Below are 13282 nucleotides of genomic sequence, written 5' to 3'. Positions count from 1 at the left end.
AAATAAGTAAATAACAAGTGGGGATTCTAAATATTAAACTAAAAAGATGGAAAATGCTGAGTGAAGACATTGTTAAAAAAATATTTAAGTCAAACTCAAGAAGAGCTTACAGAATCTTTATAAATGACTCAAAAAAAAAAATTTCATTTTGTTTTAAAACCATGGTCCTAAAGCAAGGTAATTAGGTATCATGTAAATCAAAGCTCAGTTACATTGTACAGTACCATTCAAAAACTATTTGGAAAAACACAAATGGGATATCCCACCTCATCTGTCATGTGGATCAAGATTTATGTGAGATAATTAAAAAATTATATTCAATAAGATTATTATTAATTTAATCGCATAATAATCAAAACATCTCAGCGTCTGCATTTATTTTAATGATAATTACCTTTTTGACTTCTTCATAAAGTATTTCAGCAGCTCTTAAATATCCATTATCTTTTGGTGTCTTATCATCAAATTTGTAAAACCAAACATTACCCCCAGGTAGAACTAATCCATTTAATGAACGAATAATTTCTCTAAAAAAAAAAAAATAAAATGTTTTCTATTAAAAAAAATTCTATTATGATTATTTTTTAAATTACAGACCAAACAATATGTTAGAAACCATAGATGATACTCATTATACCAGCATCTTGTTTTCATTTATTTATTCATTCTATGTTTAAATATTATACACACACTTTCAAAAATGGTTTGATTTAGTTAGTTTTACATTTTTTCAAATTTTCAGTTTGAGATAATAATAAATCATTATGGTGTACCATATTAATATTATGAGAGGGTTATGTTTATAACAATTATTTCATACCTGTAATAAGCTTCATTTTTGTCAATGAAAATTGGTATCACTCGTGCTCCAGATCCTTCAATAGCTTTTACATATGATGCAGCGATGTAGCTTTTACTGTATGGATATTTTTTGCCTATAATATCTGTTACTTCTTGTGCCAGTATTCCTATTATTGGTCTTTCATTTTCCTGCATAATTCAGTGTATGTATGCAATCTAAAATACAAAATCGTATCACTACTTGAACTGTTGATACAACAAATGCTAAAAGAGTAGGTTGTTCATTGATCATTAAAGACGTTTGACTATGTTTTGTCTTTAAAAAATCTTTAGTTTTTGATCCATCCCTATTGGTCCTAAAGCATAGTAAATAGACATAATGATTTACAAAAAGTAAAACTGATAATCTGCCTACCTATCTCCTAGGTCCAAGCTTGAAATAATTATTTATTTTGTTTTTTAATATTTTTATTTAATATCAGTTTGGCCTGGTGGGCCTTACATGGTTAATAATATAACATTTATATTTTTGTTTTGTTTAGCGATAGATTAAAAAGGCTGGAGGGAGGAGGGGTTAGTCTTGTGCAAAAGAGATATTGCTATAAATATTGAATGAATAATTGATGATAATGATGATGAATTATAAATATATATATATATAAGAGAAAAAGAAAAGTTAATTACAAAAACAATGACATTTATAGACCTAACTTTATAAATTGTTGACTTCTAATGGGGGTAAAAAAAAAGTTAATTTGAAAAAAAGAAGAAGAAAAAATAAATATAAATAGTTGTAATATCAATAATAGAATAGTTAAATATAGAATTTATAACAGGATGTCCTGCAGCAGCCCGTGTTTCAGTCTTGGCAGATGAGGTTGGATTTCCCAAATTGTAAGTTACTGCTCCTTTAACTGTTGATAACTGGGAGTGGAATTTTATGAACCTTTTTTTATGGAACTTCTATTGATTCCATTCGTAGTTCCCGATGTAGTTGGCTCTCTTACAACCAAGGGGCATCCACTGCGATTGTTAGGACATTATTTTGAAATGATTGTAATTTTTTTCTTTTCGTAAAGGATGCCGCTCCCTAGACTTCACAGCTGTATATCGGCAATGGCCTGAGTATTGTTTTAAAAATAATAGTTCTTTTCTGATTCTAATTTAAATTTTCTATTTATTATTGGATTTAGCATATTTATTTTATTAAATCAGCCATCAAGAAATCCTCACAGAGGATAACCACCTCCCTATAAAGTGGATACTCTTTGTAAGGGAAAAAAACGGAGTTGGGCGTGATTTCTGACCTAAACACTTCCTTATACAGCAGTAGGTCTAGAAACAGTACTTCCTTGAAAATTACTAAATCCAATACCTTTAATGGGTTGTGCAGGTTTTTTATTATATTTTTTTAAAAACTTTTTTCATTTAATTCCAAATTGTTTTTTTGTTTACAAAGATATAGAATATAATGAAGGTAGATGTAGTTCAATAATACCTCTTCAGAATTAAATTTTAAGTCAATCTAAGGATTTTTTCTTTTGTTTGTAAATTGTTCTTTTTTTTCATAAGTTCAGCAGTTTTATCTATAGACAGTCCTTGAATAAATTTATTTGAATTAACATTAATTTTCATCCACAGTCTGTTGTTTGTTTATATTTTTCAAGTTGTGTGATTTCTTGTAGTCATGAATATGGAACTTTTAGAGCTTCAAGTCCATATTCATATTTACTCTTTTAGAAATTAGCGCATAAGACTGTACATGAAAACTATCTACTAAAAGCTAGAGACTGTTGTTTCCCATAATTCAGTTAAGCTACTAATCCATCCACTTCAAATTCATTTTTATATTCAATGGAAGAATTATTATGGTGAGATGATGCCTTATTTCTTGTAATGAGAAAAAAATAAACAATCCTATTTTAAACTATCTTGCTGAAGTAAAAGCAAAAGAATATTTCCTAGTTAATACTAACTTTATCATTACTACCATTCCTTTATGAAAAACAAAAACTCAATATTTAGTAGGCTATTATTGGTTAAGTCATGGAGTTTGAGTGTGGTTGAAATTTTTAAGTGCTTAGTAATTGAAGAAGAGCTAAGTGTGAGAAACATTATGTGACATTTTAGGAAAAAGAGAATTTTGGCTTAGAAGAATATTTTAAATACTCTTTTTTACTTATATATTTGTTTAATTTTTCTATACCTGTAATTATAGTCGTTTTTAGAAGTGAAAAATTTAGTTTTTCAGTCCAAAATAGAATTATTATTACATTCAATTTTTCTCATATTAAAATTTATTTTACTTAATAGGCCCTTCCACTAACATCCATCATGTGTTTTTTAATCTTGGATTTTAGGAAGCTGTTGATGAATTGAATTTCCTGATACTAATTCAGTGGTTCCTAATCCATAGAAGTTGCACTACTGGAACTGAACCATATCTGACACTCCCATTCCCCACTTGGGGCAGAGGGGTGTCTCCCTCAGAAAATATTTGAAAACTAGATTGCTGAGAAGTGCAAGTCACTTTTATTATAAATTTACCTGTTAAAACCATCCTGCTGCCATACAAAAGTAAAAAAAAACATTTATTCCTTTTGAATAGGTTTAGTGATCAGAAGTCAACAACTGCGATCTAATTTATGATTAATTAATTTTTAATTGGACCCAAAATTAAGGAATGGTGATTATTGTGTACCCCTTACCTCATTCAGAGAGAATAAATTAAACAAGTAATAATTTCATTTGAATAAAAAAAAAAAAATCGAACGCTGTAAATTGTTATTTTTTTTCTATAAACAAAGCTAAGCAACGTTTATATTTGTGTAAGTTACAGAATTATAAATTAAATATTCGAAACTTACTTATTTAACTTAGATAGCAGTATATTTGTTTCAGTTCAGTCAGTCAGCTATATTGAGGATAAGAACTAACTGACGTTAGGTTCATCATTCATTTGTTCTTGGATCACGTTTTATTGCTTGGTGCCATTTTTTGAAACAAAACATCCAGGTTACTTGCACCCAAATCACGTTTCTTAAAAGGTCCTATTAGATCTTCATTTGGGTAGGTGAATCCAAGATTATACGAACCTTTCAGTTGACGGATAAACTAACTCAAATTTCTGAAAAATAATTTTAATATTGTTTTTCGTTGCAAAAGTCTTCTTTTTTTCTTTAACAAAAGTATGGCATAACAGTTCACTAAAAATTACGCCCTTGTCTTAACCATTTGTTCAGTACTGAATTATTCTTTCTGTCAATCGAAAAGTACTTTTTGACTTCGCAGCTCTTAATGCATTGTCTATATCCAAATATCCGATCGTGTCACTCAGCAGCCAACGGATCAAAGAATTTGTTAGTTATGTCGTAACTGTAAGGAATCACGGTTGAGTTCGTTCCTACAACTTTTATAATTTCCGCACAATATAACTTTTTATTCGACGACTCCAGGCCAGTTCGCTGGATAAAATGGACTTAATTGAACAGAACGGACGAAACAAACGCATCATAGATGTTGTTTTGAACTTGAATAATACCAAAAATAAAGCAACTTATTTTATATTTTGCTATTTTCTTTTCTTTTTTTATATTTACTTATAATTAAAATTGTATGGTTGAGCAATAAACTCTTGAGTAAATAAATACTGAAACGCTGGTTATTATTATTATTTTTATTTTAAAGAAAACTCGTTGAAAGGAAGTTGAAAAGGGAACTAGTTTATGCTTCTGTCCCTATAATTAATATTCATTGATTTTGTTTGAAATGGATGAAATAGTCCATATTTTCCAAAGCAGACAACATCAAATCCACCTAGAGTTAAATAGATAAAATTTACAAATCACGAAAACTAGACATAATGTCGGTCTATGCTCGTCAGAAATTCAAGTTCAAGAATAAAAATCGTATAAAATTGGTTAGATAGGGAGTGGATTGCTTAGAGGTAAGGTAAGGTAGTGCACTGTGCTACTAAATCCAAGCACTCGGGTTCGAATCCGGATAATTATTTTCTGTTTCACTGTAGCCGTGAGTCAGCCCTGTGCGTTCGGGAATCTTCTGGAGTCTACTCAGCCTCATGAAGTGGGTACCCTTAATTGGGTAAAAATCTGGCGGTCGAGCGCAATTCTTACTAATCGCCTCCTGGCACAACCGTTGGTCTAGTAACTGCATTCCTTATAAAGTACTGCACCCTAGACCCTTCATGGGTTGTAGCGGTACAGATTTAATTTTAAGATAAATTTATGATGTCTGAGGAATCACGTATGACTGAGTAACGTCATACGTTGTCCCACGTTGATGTCGTGGGAAAACAATAAATATAAAAAATCAAAACGTCGGAGCACCCCATCTTAGGCGGACCCACATGTTGGCCGCTCGCCACGAATCGGAGGCTTGTACAAATGCTCGGTAAACAAAGATTGGGCCATCCACATGTCAGTGTTATTCAGAGAGGCAAGCATGGCGGACTTATAAGTGGTTTCAGCCATTGCACTAGGATTATATTATTTTTATTACAAAAAAAAGAAAATGAAAGGAAATTAAATATAAATAAATAAGATTAAATATAAAACTTATTATAAAAATTAACTACAACCTCCTAACATCTATCAGTTGCAACTAGACAAAGAACAATGGTGGAGATGCTACTCGAGCGCTCTCACGAACCCCTTTGATCTGTGTCCAAAAACCGACTCTCGACGGATCGGCAACGAGCTTAGGCCAACTCCAACAAGCCACCCATCCACATGCTCGTGCATGTCCGAGTTCGCCTTGGCTTGGCCAACATGTAGAGGCTCCTTTAAAGCTCACATTAGAAGATATTGCAAGGCCATTCGTTTATGCCATAGTAGTTCAAATGATGCCATTTATTAATGAAAACCATTTAATTAGCTCTAGGTTGGCCCATATCTAATAGTACTAATAGTAAGAGCCCAAGAGGAGAATACTTGCAGTTATTTCACCCCAATTTTTTATTTTTAATGAAAACTATGTATTATTACTAGTCTAAAGTGATGAGTCTGCTAAGTATTGATAGGTGGAATAAAAAATGGCGACTGTTTCAGAACGTTATTTTTTTTTTTTTTCATTTGAAGATCTTATAGATTTATATCTTTAAAACTACCTACAACACTAAAAAATTAAGAGAACGTCATTTTAAGTTGAGTAATTTTTCTACAATATGGGCCCTAATAGAGCAATTTACGTACAATAGATCTCGATATATAACTTTTCAAAAAGTAACATTTCATAAAAATGTTGTACAGAATTACTAAAAGATCAGTAGTTAGTGAATTTGTTTTGAAAAATATATATCTCAGGAACTATGTGATGTAAAGATATCTAGTATCACCCAAATTAAATCTAGCTTAATGGACTATACAGTAGTTTATGAAGATTACCTTCATAGGAGTTGTAGTTTTCATGATATTTGCTAAAATCAATTGATTTATAGTTATTCCGATAAATTTTCATGTGCTAAATTTATATTCATGTGCGAATATCATAAAAACTACCAACCCTACGAAGATACATGTCATAAACTACTTTATTGTAAGTTTGATTTTCTTTATTTTGAATAGTGACGGACGTATTTACGTCTTACGTTTCTAGAGATATATTTTTTCAAAAATCAAACATTTTATCCGAACAACTATAAATTAACGTTTTGTGAATTTATTTTGTTAAATATCATAACAACTTCTACTCCTACAAAGATAAATGTTATAAACTATTTTATAGCAAATTTAATTAGCTTTAATTTGAGTGCTGGTAGACATCTGTGCGTCTTATGGTTTCTGAAGTAAAGTTTTTCATAAATCAAACTTCTTGTTCGAACAACTCTAAAACAATTTATTTTAGCAAATATCATGAAAACTACTATTCCTACGAAGGTAAAGGTCATTAACTACTTTGCAGTGCATTAAGATAGCTTTAATTTGAGTGCTAATAGACATCTGTACGTCGAATGGTTATTGAGATATAGATTTCTCAAAGTAGATTCACTAACTACTGATATTTCAGTACATTTTTATGAAATGTTGCTTTTTAAAAAGCTATATCTCGAGAACTATTGGATGTAAATAGCTCTTTTAGGGCTAATATTTAAGCAAATTTACTCTTCTTTAAATAATGTTCTTTTAGATTTTTTAATATTGTTAGCAGTTTTTTAAGATATAGAGCTCCGAATGAAAAATTAATGTTTTTTTTTTTAAGGGTTTGAAACAGCTGTCATTTTTTATTCTTCCTACCTAAACTTGGCAGACTCATATATTTAGACTAGTGATTATAGAAGTTTTCATTAAAGTAATCAAAAATCGGGGTGAAATAACTGCCTTTTTTTCTTTTCGGCTCTTGTATTATGAAGGAGACCTACAATTGCAGGGGCACTTTTCACCGTGCCGTTAGTGTGACTGTCTTTAGAAGCGGAGTGACCGAACGATGTCATAATTTTTACCCTAAACAGTGAGTGCACATTTCACAGCTACACTCATCAGTTTGTAACGTGACTATTATTGTCGAGCTCGAACTCACTACAGAGAAAACCCATAGTGCAACTAAGTAATACTTATCAGACTGACTTTTAACTTTATGATACGCGAATAAGATCACTGGACTCAGAAAAATTTTCTACGTTATCTGGTTCTGATGGATTCATGTATCCAACCAAACAATTATCATTGAAGACTCGCGTTAGACTAAATTATTGGATGTGAAACATCATTAAGACTTGCAACATCAATAGCTTCGCTGGTTGTCTTTAACAGTGTCATAGCCCAGATGAATTTGTAATCTATAGAGCCTGCAATAATTTCTGTCCATTAAATTTGACAATTAATGATCTCTCCAAATTTATTCCTTTCTATTTCATGCACAGCGTTAACTGGAATTATGCTCTGTCTGTTGCCATCATTGCCGATGTATTCGAAAAATATTTCTATAAATGGAATATGGTCCCGATGCGGGCAAATTAAACTCAAATAGTAATATTATGCATTATTTTTATTTGAGCCAACGTTTCGCCCCACGTTGCAGGGCTTCGTCAGGGCTAAAAAAGATACACTTAACATAAGTAAAAATAAGTAAATGGAAAATTACAAGGGTATACAATGAAACGTAAAAATTAAATAAGAAAAATTAAAGATTATAAACAATAAATGAAAACGGTAATGAGATGAAAAGGGATAAGAATAAAATCAAATGAAAATTAACGAGACAGAATTCATACCTGTTTTGACGGAAGTCAAAGTCAGAGTGAACCGTTTGTATTAGGAACAGTGGGGATGGGCAGTTAAGTACGTCACATTTGAAAATAATTTAAAAGTAAACAGAGGAAAAATAATAAAATTAGGTAAAAAATAAATGATAGTATACGTTATAGAGGGGGAGAAGAAAAACAAAGAATAAATAAAGTTAAAATAATGGGATACAACAAATATAAGAAAGACAATGTACCAAATTAGTGAGGATGCAGACGTATGTAAATTATATAATAGAAAAAATTAATAATGAAGTAATTAATGTAAGTATACTTAAGCTGGTAAGACATGAATATAAATTTAAAAAATAAGATACGCAAATATAAAAGAAAAAGGAAGTAATTGTAAATGTAAAATATAATTAAATTAAGTTTGCGGTGAGAATTTAGAAAAACAAGAATAAAAGATATGACAGGAAAGTGGGCTACTGAAATGCAGAACGAAGAGAAAAGAAGTATTATGAGGGTTTTATCAGGTTCAAAAAGTGTCGGTATGTCAGGGAGATGCAGTCTTCATCAACTTTATGATTGATGGAATTCTCTATTAAATTTATGCGAATGGACTCCGAGATAAGACGTTTTTTATGGTTGGGGACAGTGGCAAGAATTGAAGGATTGTCGAAATTAAAAGTATGATTCAGGTTTAAAGCGTGTTCTGATAATTTAGAGGCAAGTGGGTTACAGGAGTTGATACAATTTTTTGCTGGGAAATGCGGTTCATAAGTTGGTTTTTAATTTCGCTGATATAGAAGGAATTGCAACGTGGGGTTGAACAAGGTATCCGGTAAACTACATTGGAACGGTGTAAAAAAAGAAATGGGGTCTTTTAATTTGGAAAAAAAAAATAGGAAATTTTGTTGTGGGACTTTAAACCAAGACGTAGGGAGGGAATAGTGGATCTTAAGGATTATTATTAATAACAGAAAAATATATCCACCGTTATTTCTCACGCCTCACTACAACCTATCGTAATATTCGTAGACTGTAATGTTAATATTTCTTTAGGCTTTTTATTGCCGGACAATTTCATACTCTTAAGGTTTTAATATAGAAACTCTTAATATAGTTTTTGTATAGAAAACTGAGAACTCTTGATAATAACTGCATTGATTCAATGTTTACAAAACATCTCAGATAAAAATATTTTTCATTTCCTCCTCTATCTTTATATATCGAAAAATATTTGTCATTTCCTCCTCTATCTATGCATGTATCATTCTTTTATTTTTAGCGTTTTCATTTTCATCAAAATCATAATATCATAAATGAGTACCATTATTTTATTCTCTGTTCAGTTGATAACTCTTCACTTCACAATATTTTTTGAATTTTTACTCATTTTCGCTATTCCGTATTTTATTAGCGATGGTGACAATCGTTTCATCAACTTCTAGAGACTCGCCAGAAGTCTTTCCGACGCGTGCGTTCAGAACTACTACAGTACACTGCCAATAATCAACTGGGTAGAAAACTATCAGACAGTTTCTCTTAAATGGATGTTGGGTCTCAGAGAATTTTTTTTTACATTTACTATGTAGAAGACGAAAATATCAAGAAGTATAAAGATAATAAAAAAAAAAATATCAAAAATAATATAATAAAATAAATAATAAGGTAATAAATAAAAATATCAAAAATATAAAGAAGTCAAAGTCAGAGTGAACCGTTTGTATTCAAAGGAGTGGGGATAGAAGTTTACGTCTCGTTTGAAAGTAATTTTAAAGTAAACAGAGTAAAAAATATTAAAATTAGGTAAACAATAAGTAATAATAATTTTTATTCTCTCATTAATAATCCATTGCTAATTATTTTATTCTCTCATCTCATTCTTATTTAATTTATTAATTTATCATTATTTATTAACTTTTTTATCATGTTTTACATATTTCTTTCATATTTGGGTATGCACCTAATAGATGGTCCGGATGGTTTGGCTGAAACGTTGGGTTTTAATTTTTAAAAATAAAAACTTCCTTTTTTTATTTTGCATTGGTTGGTCCCAATTTAATTATAATCCTTATACTTATTTCAATACAGTTGATAACTCTTCACTTCACAATCTTTTTTTTGAATTTTTACTCTTTTTCGCTATTCCGTATTTTATTAGCGATGGTGACAATCGTTTCATCAACTTCTCTAGACTCGCCAGAAGTCTTTCCGACGCATGCGTTCAGGCCACTGTAGTATACTGCCAATAATCAACTGGGTAGAAAACTATCAAACAGTTCTTTTAAATGGATGTTGGGTCTCAGAGAACTTTTTTTACATTTACTACGTAGAAGACAAAAATAGAGTTGCTTGCATCGCGTTATTTATGTGAGCTATTGGAAGTGCATTCAACTAGAACATATTTAATAGCCTTTGCAATAAAAAATATTAAATTCAAGTATTTGTGAAAACACAATGTTAAAGTATAAGATAAAATAAGCATGCCACATTAGAAAAATATAAAATCCATACCGTTCCAACTATCAGCAGGAAGACATTTATTTTTACTGGGCTGTTACAGCGCATGGCGGAGCAGCGCGCGCCGATTACCAGGGGTTTCTGACATTTTCGAATGATAATATTTAAATTTGTTTAGAGATAAGTTTCCGAGTTCATTTCTGGGTCGTATTTTGGTACAGTTAATGTGGCACGATAAGATACCAGTTAAAATCCTGCTTGTTTATTAAATATTGCTGAATCGGGATCAGAAATTTAAATTCATTATATAAATAAAGTTTTTTTCAAAAGAAATTTATTATTATTATTTTTAGATTAACATTTTTCTACAGTTTTAAAAAATATTATTGTTTAGATAATCAAAAAATGCGAATTTCATATCTTCTTTAAATATATATTTCATTATTTTTCAATTAATGTTATGTTTATATTGACTAATTTTATGAAATTTTGATTCTTACTCCACCCACCAATATGTATTAGTACCAGTCGCTTTAACTGTGATACATTGTAACTCCGAAAAAAAACTTAATACCATTTGAAAATAAAAATGAAATGATACTTTATTCTAGAGACATCTGGAAAGAGTTTTTGAAGTCAGAAAAAATTTTATGGGTATCCTGCAAAACAGTGGTTGAGATGAGATACTTAGAGCTGCTTTGCTTCATTACTTATGTTTTGGTTTTTTTAATTGTTATTGAAATGGAAGTGTTCCAAGGATTGAGCCATATTGACAATTGTTTCTTTCTCTGGTGTGGCCTCTATAAAGATTATTCTGAAGGTAGGTAGTGTTGTCAAAAATTAACCACATTCTACAGTACAATCTATTGATATTTCTAAAGTCAACATTGTTGATTTCTTGAATTATGAGCTATCATAGCTTAGCTACAAAACATCAGTTCGTTGTTTCCAGTTTTGCCATTCTTCCTTCCTCAACATTTTTTTTATGTTCCAAACATTGGAATCAATACAAATTGATAAATGAATAACATTAGCATTAGTTCAAGAAATGTTGAGCTATATAATAGCTCATAGCTAATAGCCTACAACATATTGTTGTTATTACGTTTAAATATGTTGTTTGATTGCTTTCCTGTATGGAATTTTCAACTTCTAAAAACTATTTGAACCCTCCAATCCATAAATATTTATATATTTTTTAAAATATTATTTTTATTTAATTTTCAAGTTAAAAAGTCATTAAAAAATTTGCATACAAAGGGATTCTTTTTAAAATATAAACAGATTGCTTTATACTGAGCATTTCCAAAAAAAAAGCTTTATTATTAAAACATTGCTTTGTTTATTATGTATTATTTTATGATTTTTGTTTGTTTACATAATGGTTTTAAAGTAAACAATTATTAACAGTTGAAAAGTCTGCAGGAAAGATGATTTTAGTCTACTTTTTGTAAAAATTAAAATGAAGAAATGAGAAGTATTATCCAATGGTGAAATAATTTCCAGTAATTTTTTCTATCATTTTCCAACTTTTCATGGGAAAGAACGAGTTAACTCAACAATTTTTAAAGCTTTAAAAGAAATATTTCAATTTTTTTATAATTATCAGAACTAATTTATAATAAATACACTGTTAGGTACTTATCATTTACCTTGAATATAATTGTGTCTTATTATATTTAAGTGTTTGGTGAGGTTATTTCTAAAGATATTCATATGAGTATTAATTTAACTAAGTTTATTATATAAATAAGTTTTCTTGTTTATTTTATTGCTTTTCAATGTTAAGGGAAAAAAAATTGCTCTTAGGTGTGCTCCACTGCTGAGTGTGGTTCTTCGTGTTCTTGAATCTTGCTTAGCTGCTTCACAGAGTCAACTAGCACGTCACATCTTAGACCATCCTTTGGATAGAGGCCAACACTGTAGTGATAAGGAAAGGGAGGAACTAAGATCTGCTCTGGTCTCGGCTCAAGATAGCTTGGCCGTTCAGATTCTTTTGGAAGCAGGTCTTTATCCTTCTGAAGATCTTGTGAGCATAACATTTATTAATTAAATATCATGTCAAGCATAATACCATTATGGATAAAAAAGCTATAATGATATACCCTTTCATGCGCCTGGTTTGATTTCAGAGTATCCGAGGTCAAAGATGGGCTCAAAGAGAAGTGAGAAGCGTTGTATGTTCCTATTTACATCAGAGGTTTATAGCAGATCCTTCTTTAGCAAAGCTCATTCATTTTCAGGTGAACTCTTACTCTTTTATTTTACAATTTGAAACCTGAGTTATATTAAAACATATTATTTATAGTGGATCCCACTCAACCCATATCAATAAGAAAAAAATTAAGTTCTGAGAAAACACCATGTTCAGTAAAAAAAAAACCAAATATGTGACTTTGTGACCACTACTAAAAATTTTAAATCATTTGTAGGCTTAAATTTTATTTTTGTATCTTTAATTTTTATTATTTAATATATTTAATTTGTCTAATAAATTTTACTTCATCATATATTAATATAGGAATGAACTGTATATTAAGTTTTGTATTTATTTTTTACCTATTATATGATGTAATATTGAAGTTTTTTTTTCTTTGTACATTTTCGATGAACTAAGGATGTCATGGTTCCAACTAAGATGAACAAGCTGTTTTGTACTACACTTAAATTTTTGTAGAAATCAGTTTAGTAGTTTTGATAGCACTATAAACTAAAGTTTTAAGTGATTTTTGATACAAAAACTTAAAAATTGTAGATATAAATGTGTTTTGTAAATATAAAAAACCATTAAATATTTTTATGCTAGGTTCATTATTT

General features: G+C 30.0%; 2 protein-coding genes across 3 annotated transcripts in view; one reads left to right on the top strand and one right to left on the bottom strand.

Annotated features, from left to right (window-relative positions):
• The window catches only part of LOC106690332 (gamma-glutamyl hydrolase), a 4431-nt gene extending 3414 nt beyond the window's left edge, over window positions 1-1017 (bottom strand). Inside the window, exons 1-2 of the mRNA XM_014435737.2 lie at window positions 821-1017; window positions 395-527 (exon numbers count right to left, since the gene is read on the bottom strand). Of these exons, the coding sequence (XP_014291223.1) occupies window positions 395-527; window positions 821-996 (309 nt within the window). The 5' untranslated portion in view covers window positions 997-1017. The remainder of the gene's footprint in view (window positions 1-394; window positions 528-820) is intronic.
• The window catches only part of IntS2 (integrator complex subunit 2), a 30916-nt gene that overhangs the window by 12876 nt on the left and 4758 nt on the right, over window positions 1-13282 (top strand). For both annotated transcript variants that reach the window (XM_014435734.3, XM_014435733.2), the window contains exons 15-16: window positions 12275-12494; window positions 12598-12708. In XM_014435734.3, coding sequence (XP_014291220.1) covers window positions 12275-12494; window positions 12598-12708 — 331 coding nt within the window. The remainder of the gene's footprint in view (window positions 1-12274; window positions 12495-12597; window positions 12709-13282) is intronic.

The sequence above is a fragment of the Halyomorpha halys genome, unplaced genomic scaffold (genome assembly GCF_000696795.3).
Source record: "Halyomorpha halys isolate HHAL.00 unplaced genomic scaffold, Hhal_1.1 Scaffold1664.1, whole genome shotgun sequence".
Classification (NCBI taxonomy): Eukaryota; Metazoa; Arthropoda; class Insecta; order Hemiptera; family Pentatomidae; genus Halyomorpha; species Halyomorpha halys.
Note: the sequence above shows the minus strand (reverse complement) of the source record. Positions and strands in the feature narration are given on the sequence as shown.